This window comes from Strongylocentrotus purpuratus, unplaced genomic scaffold (assembly GCF_000002235.5).
Source record: "Strongylocentrotus purpuratus isolate Spur 01 unplaced genomic scaffold, Spur_5.0 spur5_scaffold_13, whole genome shotgun sequence".
In the NCBI taxonomy this organism is placed as follows: domain Eukaryota; kingdom Metazoa; phylum Echinodermata; class Echinoidea; order Camarodonta; family Strongylocentrotidae; genus Strongylocentrotus; species Strongylocentrotus purpuratus.
In genome coordinates, this window is record NW_022145598.1 from 7,938,929 (window position 1) to 7,963,485 (window position 24,557).

The window sequence follows — 24,557 nt, forward strand, 5'->3', positions numbered from 1 at the left end:
TGAAACATTTCCATGGATCTTCATGTACAGTCAAACCTGCTTTAGTGACCACCTGTCTACAAAGGCCACCTGTCTACAACAAGCACATTTTTGTTTCCCTTGAAAATGGTTTATCATTGAAACTTGTACTAAAGGAACCTGTACTTAAAGACCACCTGTCCACAACAAGCACATTTTTTGTTTCCCTTAAAATGGTTTCTCATTGAATCATGTACTAAAGGAACCTGTCTACAAAGACCACCTGTCTACAAAGACCACTTTTTGTGTTTCCCTTGGGCGGTCGCTGTAGACAGGTTTGACTGTACTTGTGTATCTCAACGTCAAAAGATGATTTTTCGAAGACTCTCAGATATTCCCTTTTAGCACTACCGGTAATCATTCGAAATATGTTTGCACTGCAAATATGACCCTGAATAGCTTCTGTACCTTCTAGCTCTCAAGAAGGGAACCTTGGAGCAATACAAATCACTAATGCCCTCCTACATGTGCATTCAACGAGATGGGACGAGATGAATCGCATCAAGAGTACAATGGTTGCTATATAAATACATGTTGTAGCTTGAGGTTTTGGTAGCTATTTGCAATAAAACACACACTGCCACCAAAATGTATGCATTCATTGTCACTAAGGAACTATTAAAGCAACAACAAAAAATGTAACCTCTCTTTTTAATAAGAAATAAGACTTAACAAAAATTTGAAATTTGTTAGAGATACATGTACACTGTGAAGTTTTTCACAGAAGTACTTGCTCCAATTCAACAAACTCAGTCATTTTTTTGTTTTCCAAGGTTTTCACCTCTCTTCCAGTTTAAATTCATGCAGTTTAGATGATATGGCATACATGTACAGATAAATACCAGTACATGCAAAGATCTTTCAAACATCATCTACATGCAACATCAGAGATCAGACACAAGTTTGCACAAGCACACAGATATATAATCATATATAATGTGCATGTATACAACGCTTGAAAATGTTTCTTTTGAAAAAGGGACATTACATGCGTCCTGATATACTCTGCCGTTGAATCTCCACAAGCAACATCCTCCCTCCCCATTCAATTCATAAAAGTCAAACTAGGGTTTGTATTTTGATAGTAATGTTGATTGGGAGATTGACATTGACCCACTAGTCTCACTGTAACTATGGAAACGTGTCACTCACTTATATGGTCAAGGACTCAATGATAGCTTTAAAGCAGGACTGCACTACTTGTAGCTACTTGCGCCCTCTATATAGCAAACAATGCCTAAGCGGTACCCATTGGTCCCCCATGATCCCCTTTTTCTGATGTTAATTGAGAGCTGATTTGATGAGATACCAACCTGTCAGTGACCACACAGGGAGGTCTAATCCCTCCTGGCCAAACTAGTGCAGACAGGCTTTAAAGCATATGTGCAGTGGGCAGCAGATAATGCCCAAAAAGGTAGAGGCTTGAACAATGCATGTCAACTCCGGAGGCCTTCCATTTTCCTCCCGGAAACAGAAACAATTTTAAGTCCTTTTATTGTGCAGTTTCCATCTATGGACGATATTTCATGGTCTAGTTTATGAATGATACAAGTCATACATATGAAGTCCAAATTGTTCACTCTTAGAAGTTTACTCACGACAACTGTCCAATAACATGGTGGCACAAAAGGAGCACTGCACTGCTCTGCCTTCAAGTAGGTGATGTCTACCTCGAGCAGATGATACTTGCAGTGTCTCACAGAGAGACTAGACAACGGCATCCATCTTCAGAGAGTCATTACAACCCAACGTAGAGAAATTAACATTAGGCAACTACGCGTTGGATCAGAATTACTCTGAGATTTCACGATGGTATAGAAGAAAGTTGAGGAGTGCCTTGGGTAAAGGGAGCTCCTGAATTTTGATTGATAAGTAGCTAGGCTCCACAGGTTTGTCCTTGTTGGCTAATTCCTCCTCCTCTTCCTTCTCTCTCTTGAGGCGTTGGAAGATGCCTTCGTCTGAAATGCCGCTACTTGACGATGCATCACTGAGGAGATCATCATCCTCGTGCTCGTCTCCGATATCATCCTCATCCTCCTCCACTTCAGCATATGTTGCGTCCATCTCAGTATCATCTATGGTTGCCATTGTCGTATCTTTCGATGATTCTTCCGTTTTGGAGTCGTCCTCCATTGCGTCCTGCACTTCGCTCTTGTCGTGCGTCTTGGAGCCGTTAGGGCCGGGAGGCGCTGGCTTAGATTTACCAAGTCCATTACCGCTCTTTCCGTTCTTTCTCTCCACCACCTCCTCATGCCTCTCATCCTCTTCTTCTACTTCCTCTACTTCCTCAGTAACATCCGTTGATTTGCCAGGTTGTTTTTCGCTTGGTTCACTTTCACTTCGACGATTGTGTTGGCGTTTGCGCTCTTTCGGGAAGGAGTTTCTAAACGCCCTCTTGATACTGAAACCAAATGCTCCGTTACCCCTCTGATCGCTTCTTTGACTTTCGCTATTATCATCATCGCTATCCTCCATGTCTTTGGATGAATCAGTCTTCTGACTCGTCTTTTGTGAACCTCCTTCTTTACTTGACCCCTCTCTTGACCCCTCTCTTGACCCCTCTCCTGCCCCCTCTCCTGCCCTGTCCCTCCTATCTCTGGGTCTAGCACCGTGTCCATTATCATCCGGTCTTTCCCTCTCGTCATCCGCATCATGCCACGCCTCTTCTTCTCCTTCCACCTCCTCCCTACGGCTGCCCATGTGTCGGGTGAAGAACGCAGCGTTGGTCATGAAGCGCTCAAAGCGGGCACGATTCCGACCCCTCCGCGTGTTGCTGTACTCCTCCTCCTCCCGCGATCGTCCCGCATCCCTACGGCGATTCCACGGACCTGCATCTCCTCCTTCGTCCATGGCATCCTCCTCCCTCTCCTCCTCCCTCTCCTCCTCCTCATCATCTCCATCCACCATGAAGTCTCCGGCCAGCTCCAGCATGTTGTTGACGCTGCGGATCATGATGCAGTTGTGCATGAGCCTGGGAGGCGAAGGTTGAGACCTGGGTTTGCGCTGCGCCCTGGGGCGGGGCTTGCGAGGGTTCTCCTTCTCCACGATGCCGCGCAGGTGGCGACGTATGTGAACACGGCAGACATCTTGGAGGACACGAGGCTGGACATCAGCTGTAGAGAGAGAGAGATTAGACAAGATGGGTTAATGATATAATTCATGCCTTAGCGTATCCAGTAACAGCAGCGTTTTCCTGCACTTTCCTATCTCAGTCTCTTCACACTGCATAGAAGATGCAACATTGGACCGTTCCAGGACTTCAACCCCCCCCTCCCCCGCCCTATTTTGCAGAAAACAAGAAGATTCTGAGGTTTTTAAAACATAGTAAACAAAGATATTGATTGTTAAACACTTTTCTCTGAACCATTTCAAGGATGCTCCTTGTTGGTATCTAGTAATACAGAATTTCAAGGATTTTAGAATCAACTCGAAGTTCCCAATTTGTGGATTTTATACTTCAAAACACCCCTGATATATTTAACATTGCCAGGAAGCCAGGAAAGACTTTTGCATTTAGGCAAGGGGGTGTTTCACAAAGATCCTAAGTTAAACTTATCTCCAACTTGGACTTAAAAATTATGGAAAGCTGTTAGCATCTATGAAAATATTTTGTTAAAGTTATTTTAAAAGGCATATAATGTTGATTCAATCATTCATATTTTTTATTATCAAGGAGATGTCATGTTCTTGATGTGGAATTTATAAAAAGTCTAAAATACCTGAATTTGTGCTTTTTAATATATTTTATTTTATGGCTACAAATGGCTCTCCATAATATTTAAGTCCAACTTAGAGTTAGGTTTGACTAAGGATCTTTGTGATCTTGGTCTGAGGAGATTCTAAGCTTTAAATGATAAATCACTCATCATAATTGGATATTCCAAACCCATTGAAAGAAGAGAAAGAATATTGAGTTACTTTTGAGGAAAGAATATTTAAAGTTTAGAGTCTTTAGAAACACTCTTGACTCATGAGATTTTATGCAAGAAAAAAAGAAAGGTATTAAAGCTCAACAAGAATTTCAGTGAGGAAATTATCAGAGTGTCCCAAACCGGCACACAAATCTAGTACATTCGACTCGATATTATGTCAAAGTATTATTATTAGTATTATTATTATTTATTTGGCATTTCAAACATACAATAGAAGATACAATAGAATGGCAACATAGGATACAAAGTATGAAAGATTAGCGGCTTACTCAATTTTAAAGTAAAGAGAGATTTACACAAGAAAATGAGACTAGTAATTTTGGAAGTACATATTAACAGAAAGTGTATTATTTCAGAAAATACCCCAAATTATGCTGGCTAAATACACCTTTAACTTCATGAGTTCTTACTGAAAATCAAACAGTGCACCTTTCATATTAGATTTGTGAAGCACAGTCACAAACTAATCAGGGTTTAATTGATATATGTACTTGATTAATTTGTTCTTGCCTATGAGAAAGGTAGAACACTGCATACCAAGTACAAGCAAAAGCTAAATCAACAAATTTCAAATCTTTTTATCAGACTCATTAGAAAAGTATATTTACATTTTGTTTCCTGCTTTGAAGAAAAAAAAACACTAACTGAAGATGTTAGTGCGACTTTTGTTTTGATTTCAACTTACGTGGGTGGAAGGCTTGAAATTTCTCTCCCTCTGCCAACGAGGGCAGTATGAGGGGAGCAAAGGACACCGCCTTCAGGTTCTTTGTTATCCAGCTACTCTGCCCCGTGCGCCTTATTTCAATCAACTGTTTAGTGTTTGGGGGTCAATTGGTCAGTGCGGGGGGAAATTGTGTCGAGTGGGGGATACCAGATCAGGTAGAGATTTTCACATCGGAGAGAGAGAGAGAAGAGAGGGACGGAGAAAACAAGAACAGAAACAATTTGGCTGTGGCTATTATGAAGGAAATCGTCATTGTGTCACATCAGAGGAAAAAGGAAGTATACAAAGTCAAATATGTTCATGAGAGTTATTCCCTTTTTCCTCGGAGGGAACTATGTCTGTGATGGCACCTAGGCTGATTATCGGGGCAGCTTTTAACACAATGGTCTGTCTATAAGATCTGAACCTGACTTTTTCTCTCAGAAATGTATATTCGATGCCACCCTTAAATTTGATTGCCATCAAAAACCTCTAAAAACGATCTAGATTGAACGTCTCAAAATATTTTTGCATGACTGCTTTTGGGGCGGACAGAGTGGTTTCACCGCTGCCACGCAAAAACATGTACAAGTTCATTTTATGCAATTGAGCAGAGATACATGTACATTGCAGTCCAGGTACACGTATGAGTAGACAACTGTGTTGAACAGGCGCACAATAAAAAAACAGGATCAAGCTCACTTTAAGTTTAATAGCTACCATCTTTATTCATTTGGCATCCATTCTAAATCGCTTCAAAAAGGCAAAACTGGGAATAAAGCTCAAGTGAAAATGGTCAAAGTGCCTTGGAACATCAGCCCAGATGCCTCCACCACACATCAAATACACGTAGAGATACAACGCTTGACTTACGAAGCTCAAGAGTTGCCAGTTTGCTGTACTCGTTCTGCGCCGGTTCTTGCAACGTGGCGAACGAGACTGAGAGGAGGTTTTTGGTTTCCCACGTGTATTGGCCAGTGCGAGAGATTTGCACCAGCTATGGAATAGGGTGGGTGGGGTGAATGGACACCGGAAAGATAAAATAATTGGCATTAGTTCTCTCTCTCCTTCGTTATCCAGCCACACACAAATACCTCAACAAGTTTCTGCAAATTAGCATAATTTTTTATCTCTGTTACACTTAGTTTTTTTTCTGTCAAAATGTCAACTAATCTGCTACCTTAAATGACTGAGTCACACTCGTGCAAAAACAGTTTGTTGAATACTTTCTTGAATTACACGTTATTTCCATAAACAATGGTGAGGCCTGTGAAGGATTGCAGGTTATTTTCAAATTTGTACATGAGCTATTAAAGAAGAATTAAGAGAATTATTATGCGCTGTGATTATCAAGCCTTTTAAGAGTAAAGGAACAAAGTTCACCATTCCTTATTTCATATTTATGAATGAAAAACCACATTATCAAATATTTTATTCCAAGTACATACAGTAAATTTACATGTTCAAGGACCGGTACACAGAGATACCAGAACATTTACAATGATTGTAATTGTAATTGAGCAGCAAATTGAATGCTTCACAGTGGAAGTGAAACCTCCGAGAGTAATTTATCAAATTTCAAATTAAGGCAATGCATGGGTCAGTAGCTTTGATATCATCTGGTTTAAGACATTATGGACTTCTGCACTTGCTATACAAACAAACTATATAGTTGAGGATTATTCTGTGTGAGTGTATATCTCATAGAATTTCTTGAACACAAATGAACTATCAAGAACTGTTCAAACTTTCAAAATATTTCAAAGAGAGAATTACCACTAAAATAAATATTACAGAACTGCATTTAGATCATTGCAATTTTGTTAGGGATGAGCAAGATAATAGAGAGATATAAGGAGAAAGAGAGAGAAAGAGAGAGAAAGAAAGAGAGAGAGAAAGAGAGGGAGGGAGGGAGGGGTAGAGAAAGAGAGAGAGAGAGAGAGAGAGAGAGAGAGAGAGGGGGGGAGGGAGGGAGAGATAAAGAGAGAGAGAGAGAAATAGAGAGAGAGAGAGAGAAAGAGAAATAGAGAGAGAGAGAGAAAGAGAGAGAGAGAGAGAGAGAGAGAGAGAAAGAGAGAGAGAGACAGACAGACAGAGAGAGAGAGAAACAAACAGAAGGGGGAGAGAAGGGGTAAGATAAAGGAGTATGAAGAGAGGGATTTGAAAGCAGTCAATGAAAAAAGGAGAGATGAAAAAGAAAATGTGAGGAGATACTGGTATAGAGAGAAGTAGTGTGTGATAGTGAAATGAAAAGGAAATAGGTGAGATAGTGAGGAAAATGGGAGAGTAACTGAAGGAGAATAACAGAGAAATAAAAGAAGACAGAGAAAGGCAAAGAAACAGGGATGGAGAGGGTGGGAAACAGATGGACAGATAGAAAGAGGGGAAAAAATGGGAGAGAAAGATAGGCAACTTGGCGATGAGGGGAAGAGGACAGTATGAAAGATGGAAGGAGGTATAAAAACGAAAAGGTTGGAAGATAGAGACAGATAGATACAGAGGTCTAGATAAGAAAAGAAAGAGAGAGAGAGAGAGGGGAGGGAGGGGAGAGAGAGAGATAAAGAGAGAGAGAGAAATAGAGAAAGAGAGAGAGAGAGAGAGAGAAAGAGAGAGAGAAAGAGAGAGAGAGAGAAATAGAGAGAGAGAGAGAGAGAGAGAGAGATAACGATGGGTCACTTGGAGATGAGGGAAACAGGACAGTGTGAAAGAGGAAAGGAGGTCTAGAAATGAAAAGGTAGGAAGATAGAGACAGATAGATAGAGAGGTCTAGATAAGAAAAGAAAGAGAGAGAGAGAAAGAGAGAGGGAAGGAGGGGAGAGAGAGAGATAAAGAGAGAGAGAGAGAGATAGAGATAGAGATAGACAGACAGACAGAAAGAGAGACCACACACACAGACAGAGAGAGAGAGACAGAGAGAGACAGAGAGAGGTTAACATAAGAAAAGAGACAGAGAGGGGGGATAGAGACAGATAGAGAGGTCTAGATATGAAAAGAAAGAGAGAGACAGATAGAGACATATAGATAGTTTTAGATAAGAAAAGAAAAGAAAAGAGAGAGAGAGAGACAGACAGACAGAGAGGTTTAGATAAGAAGAGAGAGAGAAAAGAGAGAGAGAGAGAGAGAGAGAGAGAGAGGTCACCCACCTGATCTTCTAAAGGCATCACCAGGACTCCGCCCATCTTGAGTAGATTCTTCATGTAGTTCTCATGTTCAGGGGGACAGGCTGCACCACAGTAGACCCTGTCATAGCTCCGACAGCCAGAGCTCAGCAGGAGACAGTTCCCTGATAAAAGGAAAGAGAATTTCATTCCAATACACAGTACTAAAAGATGCTGACCTGACATACGGTCAGGGGGTGTTTCACAAAGATCCTAAAGTTAAACTTAACAATTATGGAAAACCATTAGCATCTATGAAAATATATTGTAAAAGTTTTTTTAAAAGGCATAACTATTGAGGATCTTTGTGAAACAACCCCTGGTGCCGTGTCATGATATTTATTTTAATCATATTTATTGTGATTTTATATTAAACAGAATCAAGGTTTAATACTACTGATTCAAACATGAGAAAGCCCCTACGGTCATAAAATAGTCTAAATATCATTTTACATTGCCTTCCAATCAATTACGCCTCGGCCTATTTATGCACCAATAACGTTAATTCATTGCAGTCACAGAAATAAAAATATACCCCTCCCACCAATGTGACCAAATTCAAGACCAACAATCAACCAACAAATTAAGTTCAAATTACTTATAAATCTGTTGTAGAAGAAATTTGTTGGCTTGCACCCAGTAGACAAAAATCTTGTGCTCGATATTGGAATTAAAAACAAGTCGCAGCAAATCTTGGAACCAGCAGGATTTGAACCTGCCATGTAATGCTTGTCGGGCAGGGACCCTACCACCAGGCCATCACTGGTACATGGCACAGTCATGATGAACTAGAAACAAATAACTCAGCTCTCCAGACTTATTCTGACTTATTCATTCATGATCCGCCCGCCATTAGGACTTGAGCTTTTTCTTCAGACTTGTTTTCAACTACAAGATCGAGCAAGCAATCTTTATCTACTGGGTGCAAGCCAAAAATTTCTTTACAACACTTGAAACTTCGCCCAGGAAGCCTTACAGTCAATAGGCATGTCTTCATCAGCTTGAGATTGCCAAATAGCCCGCTATTTCGGATTTTGGAAATAATCCCAAGGATACAAATCGCGTCTTCATCAGCTCAAAACTTGAAACTCAAGCTCGAGAAATTAGCTCGAGATATTTTGCTCAGCCCTTGCGCATAGTGCGAGTCTTCGGGCTGGTGAAGGCGCACTGGAAAAATAGCGGGATATTTTGCAAACTAGCCCAAGATATCTTGGGATGATTATCTCAACCAAATATCCCGCTAATTGCAACTTCGGGTTGATGAAGACGCAAATTAACTGGATAATTTGCTATCTGGATAGTTCAAATAGCGGGATACTGGCAATCTCGAGCTGATGAAGACAGGCCTCATGACTTTAATCTGTTGGTTATCAGCGGGGTCAGGTGGCCTGAGATACATTTCATACGCCAGCCTTGCACTCACCTTTTATAAAGATTGGGTCACAGAATTCATACAGATCAACGGAAGGCGATCTATCGAGGAACAGTTGCAGACGTTCATTGGCGTAGTCAATCACGTCTTGGTGGATCTCTATGCCGTGGTTGACCCCGCTTGAACCTGGGAGGGCGATAAAATAAGTGTTGAAGCGTTAAAGGACTGGCACTGTAAAACCTTGAAATGATAATCCCTTTCAGCAGCTCCAGAAGTTATCTTGGAATGATGATATGCTGAGTGATAGTGTGAGGTGGCAGGGTGAAGACTTGGTCTCCAAAATGACTTTAACAGATAAAATGAATGGGCTTACAGCTTTTTCACACACAGCTAAAATTCATCATTTCCAGAGATGATTAGAATCACTCAACAGTTTTAAACATGTTTATAGAAAAATTTTCCCAGTGTGAACATCGTTTATACGATGTTGGGATAGATACGAAGTCGCGATGCATACGCCCCTAAAAGCAGGCTGCCGATACAAAGTTCGTATCTAAAGAGCTTGACATTTTGTGTGTGAAAGGTTTTTCGTGTTTAAACGTGTTTAAACTGGATGGAGCGACCGCTCTGTTTGATATGACCTGACCTTCAATGCGCAATGGCACTACTGCGCATTTTACGAGCAGTAGTTAATCACGAAACGATTAACGATCGCAACAAAATTTCTGTGTGTGAAAGGCTCGTGATTAGTTTAAACACGTTTCAAACACGTTTATACTAATCATGAATATAGAATTTTAGCTGTGTGTGAAAAGGCTGCTAGATGTACTTCGATCTACAGGAAGGTTGCCTAGTTTGCATCCTTGCCAGCAAGAGCCTTGCCATCCCATACAGGTGTCGTAGTCGAGTGGTATAACCACTTGCTAGAAATAGAAAGGTTATTGGTTCGATTAAAGTCCCTGAGCAGAACATTTCATCTACATGTTTATTGCTCCTATTTAACCAGGTGTAAAATGATTACCCGTTAGTTGATGTGTCGTTCCTACAACGAATGACTGGTTGGAATGCTCCACAGGGAGTGAAGAATGACAATGTGCAATGTAAAGTACAGAATCCTAACAGAATCCAATGGGTAATAGTACAAAAACGCTTTGGTCGGTTAAAGCGTTTTCTTAAAAAATTAAAAAAGTTATGATATCTCATACTGGATTGGTATTACTATAGATAACCCTTCCATGAAACAGAAAATGCAATGATGGAACCGAAAAGTTAACCAGAATTATTTTCCAGCTAAAATCATGTAGTCCCTAGGACCTTTTCATTCAGTATACAGTCATGTAGATTACTAATTCTTTGATGGAAGAGTTTCGTTTTTATCACATGGATGCACGTACCTGTGGCACATATCGTCGCTGTTTTCACGAAGTGACGGTAGTGAAAAAAAATGCATTCACTTTGCGTGACGATTTTCCTCACTACCGTCACTTCGTGAAAATAGGGACGATATAATACATCTTAGGACAAGATGTAGCTCAGGGCCCTGTTTCATGAAACTTGTTATCCATAACACTGACTGTTATAAGCTACTGAAATCGTGGCATTCCATTGGCTCAGAGCACATTTGTCGAAGATCTGTGGCAGTTGATGTTGATGACAAGTTTTATGAAACGGGGGGGGGGGGGGGGGGGTTTCATAAAGCTGTGCGTAAAGTTACGCAAGACTTTACGAATGACTTGAATATGAAGAGCTAAATGGGATTTTCAATTCCTTTTAATTGCATAAGCTCAAGTTGAAATATGCAGATGTAGATTAACCTTATCATTATTAAAGGTACTATGTCCCTTTTGCAGCCAACCTCAAATTCTGTAGAACTTTGCAGGAATTATGAATATGTCATGTATGTCCTACAGTATCTGTTAAATTTAAACATTAGCAGTGTCCTAATATTCAAATTATGCAAGGAAACCTATTTACTTGCTATGCTAGACTTCACTGTCATACACTATTGAGTGACTGACTGGCTTTTTTTCTTCTCTGGCAATAACATACATAAAATGAGCTGTAAAGGGTACATGAGCATTTGTCTACATCAATAACCCACTTCTTGTGATGGCCAAAATTAAACTGATTGAATCTTTGTGCAGCATAAAACTTATGACCATTTGGTATAATGGTCTGAAAATCAACACTATTACTTATTGGCTCTATAGCTCCTAAGTCGATTTGACAACTAATAGTCATTATTTTCCCACTTGAAGACTTTTTCAAGCCCCAGTTTCTTTAGGGAAGTTCTAAATTAGTATTATCTGTCAAACGCTGTTGGAATTTAACCTTTTCATTTTTTTGGCCTGCAAATGGGACATAGTACCTTTAACAAAACATTTTAATGCAAGGTTTATTTTGGCTACAATTTAATTGAGATTATAGGAAATACATGCAGTCACACTTTGTTAAAATGTCAAGACAAAACTTTGGGCATCTCATTTGCATGGCTCTTCATATTCAAATCATTTGTAAAGTCATTTGTAAGTTTACACACAGCTTACACGCAGCTTTATGAAACACCCCCCAGGACTGACTAAGCAGAGAACGCACCTATAACCAGACCGACCATGGTACTCAGGTAGCCCGTCCCACTCCCTAGGTTAAGGAAGGAGAGCCCCGGCTCCAGCTTCAATGCCTCCATCACTTCGGAGTAGATACAAGGAGCTGACAGGTGGATGTTGCCATGCTTCCAGGCAAGATCCTTGTAGGCACTGTCCTTGTGTCCTGATAATAAAAACACATACAAGAAAGGAAGAAAGAAACAAAAAATGTATTTGAATCGTTGGCAAATATTAAAGCAAGAAGTAGTTACATGTACATTACATTGCAGGGAAATGTTACCAAGCAAATTGAAAAGCAAAGTCTTTGTAGGAAAGAGATGTGGAGCATTTTAAAAAGAGGTTGCCGGCAATGCCCTACGCATGCAAATAGTTTTATTAAATTATGCGGTGTACCATATGAGTCTACTATAGAAGGAGAAGGAGAAGGAGGAATAGGAAGAGAAGGAGGAGGAGGAAGAGAAAGAGGAGGAAGAGGAAGAGGAAAAGAAAGAGGAGGAGGAAGAGAAGGAGAAGGAGGAAGAGGAAGAGGAAGAGGAAGAGAAAGAGGAGGAAGAGGAAGAGGAAAAGAAAAAGGAGGAGGAAGAGAAGGAGAAGGAGGAAGAGGAAGAGGAAGAGAAAGAGGAGGAAGAGGAAGAGGAAGAGAAAGAGGAGGAAGAGGAAGAGGAAGAGGAAGAGAAAGAGGAGGAAGAGGAAGAGGAAGAGAAAGAGGAGGAAGAGGAAGAGGAAGAGAAAGAGGAGGAAGAGGAAGAGAAAGAGAAAGAGGAAGAGGAAGAGAAAGAGGAGGATGAAGAAGAGGAAGAGAAAGAGGAAGAGAAAGAGGAGGAGGAGAAGGAGAAGGAGAAGAAAAAGAAGAAGAGAGGAGGAAGAAGAAGAAGAAGAAGCTACCTCAATTTGACAGGGAAAAAAATACACGGGGGCTCGGGGCGAAATAACCCCCGAAAGTCATTAAAAAAAAACCTCAAAATTTTCATAGAGTTCAATGCAAAACAAATTCAAGAGTGTTACTCTCATGCAAGCAAACTTGAAAAGTAGCCCCTGAAATTATTTGTTTTCCCCCTGCAATTTGAAGTATTTTCACAGCTTGTTAGATACATTTTTTTTTAAACACTTAACAAAAATTATGCTTGTACACAGTGCACTGTTTTGTAATATCAGTATTCATTGAAATGCTAAATGAAATGGTGCTTAGCTATAAATAGGGAAGCATTCTTGCCTAAATTCATGTCGCGACTGTCATCAGATGAGTTCTGTTCAGCAATTACTTTACACTACAGGTACATCATATATGCACACGAGAAAATCAATTAGTTTAAAAAATATGTCTCAGAGGCTCTTCCAACTATAACCCTTTCTCTCAATTATTGAAGGAAAGTGTGCTATTCATTTGACGATTAAAGTCAACATCAGAACTTCATGTTGTCTGCTGAAAGATGGAAGGGTGCTAACTCATTTTATTTTCACACAGAGCTCACACCCTTTTGACGCCCCCTTCATGTTTTATTAGGCCTGTCCTCATCAGCTCGAGATATCCCGCTATTTGAACTATCCCTATCGCAAATTATCCAGTTAATTTGCGTGTTCATCAGCCCGAAGTTGCAATTAGCGGGATATTTGGTCGAGATATTCATCCCAAGATATCTTGGGATAGTTTGCAAAATATCCGCTATTTGTCCGGTGCGTCCTCACCAGCCCGAAGACTCGCACTATGCGCAAATGCTGAGCAAATATCTTGAGCTCGAATTTCAAGTTTTGAGGTCAAGTCTCGAGCTGATGAAGACGTGATTTGTAACTTCGGGATTATTTCCCAAATCAGAAATAGCGGGCTATTTGGCAATCTCGAGCCGATGAAAACGAGCCTTTTGACTGCTGAAAGGAGGAAGGGTGCTAACTCATTTTACTTTCAGCAGATGATGAATGCCCTCAAATCCCTGGGGGGGGGGGGTGTCAAAATGGATACGGTAGACAGGAATAAAATGGACAGGGTTAAGAAGGCAATTCGCCCTTAAACTCTTTAGAGGACCCAATCAATTTATTTTAAAAAGTGTCATCATTCATGAGATATGTCACTGGCTTAAATGCATGTAGCCTCAAAGTAGTCTCAAAAATAAACTTATACTTTCTACCATGCTAATGGAAAGATTTTAAGGCAATGTTGCAAAGTATTTATTTTATTTTGTTTTCAAAATAGGCAGAATTCCTTTTGTAACAAATCAACATCTCAAGTATCTCTTTCTTAAAGGCTTTCTTTTTTTCTTTCAAGTGCGCCCATGTCATGCTAAAAGGCATCAAGCCGAAAATATCTTCATTTATTATACATGTATATCTTGTTCACTTAAAATATTGTACATCAAAGGGCAGGATTACATCTTATTTTTCAGCATACCTACACTTATTCTTTGGGGTGAGGTTTCATTTCAGTGTCAAGTGGAGGAGTATATGCATCTAGTCAAAGTCACTCTGTTTTAAACTTCAGAATAATTCTACGACAAACACAGAGGCTGACCCACTTTCTATTGGATGTAAACAAATGTAATATATCATGTACATGTATATCATGATGGTTCAAATGACCTTCGAAGCACAACTGAACAAGTAATCTCTAGTCTCTGTAGAAAGTGTACTTTCGTACATGACATCAAAATGTACTTCCATAATGCAACAAGAACAGCTAGCATTCACCAGGTGAAGAGAATTGCTGCATACATTCTCATGTTACCTGACCTTTTCATTAATACAGTACTTGTACATCAAGAGGTGCCTGAGTTATTGCAGGTTGACATTAATATTGCATGTACAAGTACGTACGTTGATAACAGTCAAAGCTCTTTGTCTTTTACGAGCAACCCTGTGGGATTTCGCTGTATATTGGTCGCCATGTTTTTATTCCTTTTCTTTTTCCAAAGGTGCCTCAGAATGTTATTATTAAGTATTTGGCATCAAATGTGTCTAGGAATGTTGGAAAAGAATTGTATTATTCAATTTTCAAATTATTTGCTGTTTTATCATTATTGTTATTTTTGGAGGGGTGGGTGGGGGGCTCAGTCTTATACAGAGCTTTAGGTCGATTTATCTTGTTTATATTTTTTGTTTGCCATGGTTTTTGTTTGTTTATAAATTTGTTTATGTTTTTTTCTTCAGTTTAGCTGTTTTTAGAATTGATTGAAATACAACTGAACTGTGAGAATCCAAAATTAACTTGAAAGATTTTGAAAGCATTCATTGCATCATAAGAGGTCGAAAACAGCAGAAATGGAACTTGCATAAAATACAGAGACACACTAACCCTTCCCTTACTACTATTTACAAGCACTACAGTGTGTGTTAATCATTGACATTTTATTCTAGCCTTTTCAAACCCTCTCAGCCCTGTCGCCTTGTAACAAACTCAATTTAACATGAGCAAACCCACCTGATTGAGAACCTAATCCATCAGCAGACTTTAAATCAAGTTTGCTTTTATGCTTTTATTTTTGCTTTTATGTAAAAGTATACATACTTTGTGATTACAACATGTACATGTTTGTAACTAACACTCAATGTCAATCAATACCAGTACATACATCTCACATCCAATAATACACTGAATGCAGGTTAATGTCTTCCTCAAAAAGTAAGAATCCTTGAATCCAGAGTTCCAGACATTTACATGTACATGTAGATTGTATACAAGTATCAAATACAAAAGAGCAACAACCCTGTTTGCTTTAGATTAGTACTCTCTTTTAAAAAAAGAGTGAATTTTCACTCTATTTTCACTTTCTTGGGAATGACGTCCGTGATCACTTGTTTAGGAGTGAAAATCGATTGATTTAGAGTACTCTCTAAGAAGAAAAGAGTGAATGTTCACTCTATTTTCACTACATTTTCACTCTCCAGAGGAGTGATGTCTGTGATCTCTCGATTTTTTTTAGGGAGTATTATCAACTGAATCATAATAAAAGGGTCCAAGCCTTTTGAGAAGACAAAAACAAAAACAAAATCAATAACAAAAACCTATCTTACATGTACTGTACATGTAAAGTACATATTTATGGTATATGTGTGAAGACTCATATTCTGCTAATAAAACAGTCAGGGCTTCATAATGTGCTTTACTTGCAGGTATCACTTTCTTCTTCGCTTTCCACTCCATGTCCTATTCCTGTCTTCCTAATTCACTTTCCAATAAATGCAGGTTTTTCCCCTCTCTCTCCCACTTTCTCGCTTGTCTCAATTAACTTCTTCCTTCTATTTTGTGTCTTTAAAAACACACTTTTCCCCTTTATGTTTCCCTTGAAGTCTTAATTCCTCTGGTTTCTTCTTCTTCTTCCTTTCCCCTTTAAATAGACTGTGCCTTAAAGGGATCGTTTAACAATGTTAATCTGAGATACACGGCCCTACGTGGTATCAGTGTCTGTGATATGGTGTAATATTGAAGCCTTAAAAAAATTGCGCTTCAAAATGATCAAGAAGTGCCTCAAAAAAGTAAAAATCTTTGAGTGACCGGTTTTACCATACTCGTTTTCCCCAATAGACAGTAGTGTTATGAAAACCGTCAGGCGAACGGTTTTAAAAAATGTGTAATTCCAATCATAAATATCTTGATAATCAGACAGGCAATCGGCTTGTAAAAGTCAAGGGGTTCCTGACTGACCTAAAGGTTTATAATTATCATTGCAGCATGAGCTAAATCCAGAATTTTGTTTCAGAATCTGAGACAAAGTTACCGGATCCCTTTAAAGGTAATACAAAGTTTTGGTATGGGGTCATGAATTTAGTTCCAACGAACATATTGGAAGCATATATGCGATCCTACAATAATCAGTGATCATTGTCCCGGTTGAAATCGAGTCTAAATTGATGAAATTGTAAATAATAAACTCTTTATGTTGTATAGCGCCCTCTCAAGGTCAATGTATTAATTTAGCTATAAAACAATGTTATTTGACTAAAATCGACCGATTTGCTATTACCGTTTGGAATATAAATAGCACAACTGCATATTCTGAGATTTTCATGGTCGCAGCTACCATCGTATGGCAGTAGGCGCTATTTTAAATTTATCAAAATTTACCAGAAGCACCGGTAATTTCTTATATTCATTTTTTCTCGAAAGCAGAAGTGTTTTAGAGTCTAAATCTTTTGGTGCTTATAATACATCCACAGGGGCATCCACATATATCAAAATTGTAAAGAATCACTATCCAGCCTATTTTCAAAATTTACCAAAACTTTGTAATACCTTTAATTTCCTGCCTTCCTTTCTCTTCAAATAACAGTCATATACATGCTGATGATCATTGACTCTTATCTTATCTCCTCCTTCTATTTTCTGTCTCTTATTTAAGTGGAATGCACTTTCAAAGATCACCCTTGACGCTACTTCACTGGAGGGCTTCAAGGGAGCGCTTCCACCAAGCATCTAGACCAAGAACTAGATAGTTTATTCCTCAGCACTACATCCTGACTTATGGATCCTGCTGAGTATCGTCGTAGAAGTAGAAGTAGAAGTATTAAAGATGTACGTTTCCCCCTTCATGTTTCCCTTTAAGTCTGTCATCCTCTGGTTTCTTTTTCTTCCTTCCCCTTAGACCTTGTCTTTCCTGACTTCCTTCTCCTTCAAATGGGATGTATACATGTACATGCTGATGATCATTAATTCTCATCTCAACTTCTTCCTTCTTTTTACTGTCTTTAAAAACATATTTTTCCTTTTCATGTTTCTTCCTCTGGGTTCTTCTTCTTCTTTTCTTCCCCTTAGACTGTATCTTTCCTGTCTTCCTTCTCCCTTAAGTACAGTCATACAGTGTACATACATGTACATGTATGCAGATGATCATTTACTCTTATCTCAACTTCTTACTTCTATTTTCTGTCTGTTAAAAATACTTTTTTCCCCCTACATGTTCCCCTTGAAGACTCAATTCCTCTATTTCTTCTTCTTCCCTTCCCCTTTAGACTGTGTCTTTCCTGCCTTCCTTTCTCTTTAAATAACAGTATAAATGTATGCATACATGTACATGCAGATGATCATTTAATCTTGTATCTCAACTTCTTCCTTCTATTTTCTGTCTGTTACATGTACATATTATTTTCCCCGTCATGTTTCCCTTGAAGTCTTTATTCTCTGGTTTTTTCTTCTTCTCTTCCCCTTAGACCGTACCTTTTCCATCTTCCTTCTCTTTCAAATGAGATTGATACGCTGGAATGCTCCCCAAGGTGGAGATTGTGCACACGTTGTGTGCGGGCAACCACTGAATCCAATGACCAGTGTAATATACTTGTATAGCGCTTAGAGACATTTTTACTAAGCGCTATATACAAATTAAATATTATTATTATTATTATTAATACTTTTCCCCTTTATTCTTCTGTTAAAGTCTTTATTCCTCTGGTTCTTCTTCCCTTTCCCTTAATTAGACTGCATGTGCCTTTCCTGCCTTCCTTCTCCCTCAAGTACAGTCATACTGTATGCAGATAACATTAACTTAATTCTTCCTTCTATTTTCTGTCTCCTAAAAATAGATTACTTTCCTCTCTCTCCCTTGAAGTCACTATTGCTCTGCATGTGGATTGTCTCAAAAAACCATCAAAGCACATCTACAACGAGTCACTTTTTCATGTATGAGTTGGAAATATTGAATACTGCTTGTAAGCCCAAGTTGTCCTGCTGGGCTTCTTATAATACCGTAATTAACGGTGTATTAACCGCACGTTTTTGCCGCCGACGGTACACCAAACAAAACAAAACAATTAAAAAAAAAAAAAAGTTTTAAAGTTTTTATTTATGCCCCTCCACCTGGCTGGCACTATGCCTGGCAATGTCTCCCAGCTCAGTAATCGGTGTGTTGACTCACCACTTAGAAACTAGAACAACACTCAAATTTGTCTGTCATCTTGGTTTGAAAGTAATCTTTCCGATAGATTTCAATATGTAGTTTATAATAATAATTCCTCCAATTTTTCTTCTACATTACACGGCGTACCACAAGGTTCTATCCTAGGTCCTCTACTGTTTTTTAAGTCGGCAAAAAAAAAAGTCTGCAATTTTTTATTTTTTTTTAGGGCGAAAAAGAGGGGTGCGGTTAATACACGAGGGCGGTTTATACAACGTTAATTACGGTACTTGTACAGTACATTATATCCATGTTATTAATAGTTATACTAAACGAACTGTATTGGATGGGTTGAGACTTTGGACTGATTTCCATTACATTATGTACAAGTATGTTGATGTACATTATCATCATATTTTTATGAGAGCAGGAAATATTCCTATACACTACATGTAGCTCTATATCACAAAATACATTGCACATGACTTGGACTTCCTTAAATATGAAACACTAGATTTGAAGGTTTATGTTTTAATGATACTATACAGCAGATTTGAACTATGACTCCGTTTCATTGACAATCAGCCATGCATGAAGACTCTCATCTACGGCTGATTGTCAATGAAACGGAGTTGAGTCTTTTGTTAATTTCGTTTATTGATACGGCGGGCAGCCAGCGAAAACGAATTCGTTTAATAAAATTATGGAAATGCAAGCACTACTTTAAACAAACAGAACTTTGTCATTCCTCGCTCATTTTACCAGATTGAGGTGTCATATGAAAGGGCAGAAACTCAACTTTCTAGAAATGTGAATTTTTCTTCAAAATTCAGATACCGCCCGTCAAATGTCTTTTTGGTTTACTTCCTTCAAATTGCTTTTAATCACTCATGCGTGAAATATGCATCATCTGAGTAGCATCACATGAAAGAGGAGACTCTAAGCTTTCCAAATATAAATGTATCATTCATTAATTATAGTTGTGATTAAGTTATGATAGAACATCGATAATTCTCGGTTTCATTTTTTCTGGGACGCACTGTACAGTAGACTAGTCCACAAGCACAATTTTGAAACTGACACTTCAAAACATCTCTCTTCTCTAGAGTCAAGTCTACAAGTAATTTGTAAACAAGCTTTATTATGGTTGTGTCAGACATACTAGAGTATCTACATGTAGGCCTACGGGTACATGTACATGTAAGTGTTACCTTTAAAGGGGAAATCTCCCGGGGGCCCCCCCCCACTCCGGGGTCGGAATGATCGCATGCGTGTTACCAGAATGTCTGGTAAAGGGGTACTTTTCATGCACCAAAGTCCGGCTCGTACATACACAAAATTGACTTTACACACCGGACTTAGAGATGTTTTTAAAAGGAGGGAACACGCATAAGCGTACCCTAAATAACACTGAGTAGGGGGGGGGGGCGGGAGAAATCTACCCTGGCAATAGTATACTGTAGGTTGGTTTTAATAGAAGCAGAAAAATAAGAGGAACAGGAAGTTTCAGTGAAAGTTTGAACAAATTCCAATTAAAATAGAGTAGTGATCAATCAATAAAAAATTGGCAATACTGTACTATATATATCTTGTGATCTCCTCTCCAATTTGCTCTGTACATACAATTTCCTAACTTTCATTTTCTGTTATACATGATGAAATCTCTTTTTCATCTAGGGGTTGTATATCACAAACATATATTTGCAATAATTATATTTAGGGTGCATGTACATGTATGATTGAAAATTGTATTGAGGGAAAATACAAATTTCAGATTTTTTTAGTACAGAGCAAATAAGAGGGGAGCTTGCAAGATACATGTATGTCACAGGGTTGCCAATATGTGTTTGATTGATCGCAACTTCAAAAATTCATAACTCTTTTTTTTTTAAATGTGATTTCTAAATTGAATTAACAAGTAAAATAAACTGATAAAATGAATCAATCGTTTCTCTTCTTAAGAAGGGCCCCAGGTCAATCATAATGGGAGTGCCATTCCCCCTTGGACCCCTCCCCTAATAACTTAAACCATTTAAAACTTGAAAGCATGTTGAATATATTTCTCATCCTATTTGTATGGAAACAAAGGGGGTGAGGATCGATTGTCTACTAACTTGAGAGAAACTAATTCTCTTGCACTTACCAAAAGTTGCATAAAACCTGTGTAACTAAAGTTGTCCCACAACAACCTCAGTTTTTACAGTGCTACATGTAAGCTCTTAATGTAGCTAATTTGTTAAGTCATAGCTCTTATTTTTTTCCTTTCCCTTTTAATGGGGGGGGGGGGGGGGTCATTTTGAATGGCAGTCAAAAAATAATTTCCGTAATGTAATCAAATTTAATGCATACATGTACATCTTTAAGTGATTGTTTCAAATATTCCAATTCACCTGTTACATGTAAATGAAAGGTTGTACATGTATCTCAATAGTCAGAATGCGAATTGCATATAATTTGTTGTTGCTAGGTAGGACAAACATTATGGTGACTGGTCCTACCTCACAACACATAGTGTATGCAGTTCGCATTCTGAAATAATTTGTAACAAGGCACTTAATAAAGATTTATAATGCATTAAATTTGATTACATTATGAAAATGGCTTATTGCCCAAAGTCCCCGAGCGCCAATTTTGAACTCATTTCACTGAAAGCTACCGGTATTCTTACTTCTGGAGTCCAATTATTGCATTGTGGCATAATCCGTGAGATAGTAGTCACATCTACAGCTCCACAGCTTTGAAGATAACCTTTAACAAAACAAGACCTTTTGCTTGATTTTTTTTCGGGGGGGGGGGGGCATCTTTTAGGGAGCCATTTGCCCTTTAGATCCTGTACAAGTCAAGCATAATTCAATTTACAAGTGTAATCTTAAAGGAGGTGTAGCATGGCAAATACTGGTTAGCGCCATCTACGACTTCTTTTGGACAACTGCATGTAAACGAATGGACTCGATTAACGATCAGCGCGCGCTAGCCTTCGGGAAAGAGACAGAAATTCTCTTCACGCTTCGGTTTCGCAAACATGTATGTTGCACGTACATGAATACTGCGGTCGTGTCGTCCGTAGTCGTATTATACCTGATTGGCCCCGAGTCAGGCCACTGGACATGTAGTGTTGTCATGCTACACCCCCTTTAACTGCATGAAAGCTTGACATCTTGATTCTACCTTGTGACCAGTCTTACCTGCCAGATAGTAGTCACCTCTGTCCACAGCTCTGAAGACATCTTCAACAAGATTTGATTTGATGTAATCTGCGTCTTTGAGGTTGTCCACTAGATGGTCATTATTGATCCCGGCACTCACTGCTCCACCCATCCTGTGATGGGTACAAAAAAATAATGAAAATATAGGATACATATATGAACTGTCACTCGCCTGGAAGAATCTTGAAATATCTGTATGTACCATTGTTAATCACACCAGTAAGTTTGTTAAAAGATATTTATAATCAAAGGTATGTTTTTGAGTGTATCGTCTTTGTTTTATGAATTTCTTAACATCCCCTATTTGCCGGCGTAAAGGCCGCAGTATTTTTGGAAGAGAAAATATCAAAAAGTCGGAGTAGGCCTATGTGGCGAAAGAGTAAAAAAAATTTAAAAAGGAAGTCAAAACCAGCACGAATTTGCACATATGGGACTAGATCTACGAATGGTACAATAACTATACATTTCCACACATCTTACCGACAATTTTATCTTGCATTGTTGACATGAAGACGAAAATAAACTTCCAAAAACAACATCTGCCGAGAGATCTTGATCTATATTCGTGCCAATGCATTGCAAAAGTAAAAGAAGGGCCCGTTTAACGGAGCTGCCGCGAAGCATCCAGCACGCGAAGTCGCTATTTTGAATCCATTTCAATACACAAGAGAGAGGCGCAATGTATACATCACAGAAACCTCCATATGCTAGCATCAGTGCGGGATGGCCGTGCGGTCTAAGGCGGTGATTTTAGTCACATCAACATTTGTACGCAAGAGATAAAATCAACAACAAACAATTTTTTTTTTTTTTTTTTTTTTTTTAATGTCAAAATCGGGGGTGCGGCCTATACGGCGCTGTGGCCTTATCGCTGGCAAATACGGTACATAACTATTATTCTAGGATGATATTATAGTCCCCAGTAAGTTGTTAATTTTGATGAGCACGTATCGGAGTTGTATAGGCATAGAAGGCTCGCGCGGACAATTTGGAAGATCTTGCCCTCCCGAATAGTAGAATGTATAGTGATGTGAAAATATTTTGTGATTCAATATTTCATTTCATAAAAGTTTTGTGAATCTTAATCTACATGATCTAAAATGTACTGTACATGACTTAAACTTGGAAACCCCTCATACAGTACATAATAATATTCATGTAAGTTTCTGCTTGGCAATAACATTTGTTGGCTCAACTTTAGAATACCCCATTAAAACATGCCTAATCTTCGTTGTATGAAGTAGCATTTAACGAGGAAGAAGAAGAAACATAGTATGTTCGTTGGTCTTCCAATGTACCATTTAATTCTGTCCCTTAGTATTTGTGACCAGGCGCATACGGCATCTTTTCACCTATTCACTGTGACCACCTATTAAAACTGCACTTGGCAACCTAAAAACTAGCTACCGGTATATAGGATGCCCGGCTGGCAACCAAGAAAGAAAGTTAAGTGAGAGCCCTGTCATCAGTTGGGGTGCTGGTCCGAGAATAAGGATTGCCCGCATTTTCGCGGATGATTCTTATTTCTGATCTGCGCATTGGCGATGCAAGAAACGTATTCCTTGATGATTTTCTTGATGCATTTCACATTGACTTTGTACAGGGACTTTCACTTTAATATTAGTGATAAATCCTCGGGAAAACGGACAACCAATGAAAGTAGACGGTGAACTGGGGTTATTTTCCTACGCAGAATCTGTTTTTCGCATCGGCAGCGCACGGTTCAGGACCCAAAACCTGCAGAGCGTCGAAGAAAAAAACGTCTGCGAAAATACGGACGATCCCTATTTTTTAGGACACAATTTCTGAGTTTACAAGGATATCCTTGTTTATGCGGACGATTATCATTCTTAGACCAGCGCCCCTACTGATGTATGTTGGTACGTTGGCACATTGGTAATATACATCCATGTCTTCCCAACTTACATTGCCCGTTGGCACGTATTAAAAATTGGCAATAGATCTAGAAAGTCTATATTTTTCTCTGTTGGTCGACCGAAACGAAAACCCTCAATTCGCGTGGTAGAGTATTCTAAAGCTGTTCCCATTTGTTTAAGTAGCCCTGTCTGATCATAAAATGCCTAGACCTACTAAAAATGACCCACTAGACCTACTAAAAATGACCCACAAGACCTTAGCTGGTCAACACAACATGCACAATTACTAATCAGCTGTTATTTGCCTCCCTGGCCGCTGGCGCCTAGCCTGTGCCATGCAGAAATTGCACTGCACTGTGACTACACGGTAGCATTGCCATTGCCATTGCATTGTTTAGCACTGGAAATATGCGACATCCCGTTGTTTACATCTAAACAGACGACAATTTGCAGAATAACAGCCCGTTTTATTTTAATTAATGGACACAAACTGTAGAGGAAACTATTATTCTTACCTGTCCAATATCGGATATCACCAATGGGAGAGCAGAATTCGGAAAATATTGATGGTTTTTGTGCTGAAGAGAGCAGAAGTTATCGCGACATACTTCCAGGGGTTAACAAAAATGACGTCATCCATAACAAAATATTGGATTGTGGGAGCTCATTATGAATATTCATCGATAAGTTCAGTGCCCCCACGGCCAAATCAAAACAACACAGAATGAAATGGAGTAGATCTACTACTACTAGTGGTAGATTTTATATCTATTCTGAATTATTCTTGTTTTTCAAAAGTATAGTTTAATGGATAGATCGCACGAAAATAAGACAGGAGAGCTGGAATTAACATTTATAGAGATTTCCCTC

General features: G+C 39.0%; 1 protein-coding gene across 2 annotated transcripts; it reads right to left on the reverse strand.

The window, feature by feature from the left end:
• Window positions 1-1,349: 1,349 nt before the first annotated feature.
• Window positions 1,350-24,312, reverse strand: LOC754893 (histone acetyltransferase KAT6B). 2 transcript variants are annotated; one of them, XM_030982811.1, is made up of 7 exons: window positions 24,203-24,312; window positions 21,790-21,923; window positions 11,779-11,952; window positions 9,235-9,369; window positions 7,797-7,936; window positions 4,636-4,759; window positions 1,350-3,131 (listed from the first exon to the last, which is right to left on the reverse strand). In XM_030982811.1, the coding sequence occupies exons 2-7, from the start codon at window positions 21,920-21,922 to the stop codon at window positions 1,810-1,812; spliced, it is 2,028 nt and encodes a 675-aa protein (XP_030838671.1). In that variant the 5' UTR covers window position 21,923; window positions 24,203-24,312; the 3' UTR covers window positions 1,350-1,809. The 2 variants fall into 2 exon arrangements, with proteins under 2 accessions (XP_030838671.1, XP_030838672.1); XM_030982812.1 differs by lacking the exon at window positions 4,636-4,759 and adding an exon at window positions 5,527-5,650.
• Window positions 24,313-24,557: the final 245 nt, after the last annotated feature.

Bases quoted from the DNA above. Each gene is read 5' to 3' on its own strand.
- LOC754893 (XM_030982811.1), bottom strand. From the start codon at position 21,922: ATGGGTGGAGCAGTGAGTGCCGGGATCAATAATGACCATCTAGTGGAC. The intron at 11,953-21,789 runs GTAAGACTGGTC...TTTTATTATCAG, and splicing joins AGGTGACTACTATCTGGCAG to GACACAAGGACAGTGCCTAC. The intron at 7,937-9,234 runs GTGAGTGCAAGG...TCCTTTTATCAG, and splicing joins TGACCCAATCTTTATAAAAG to GGAACTGTCTCCTGCTGAGC.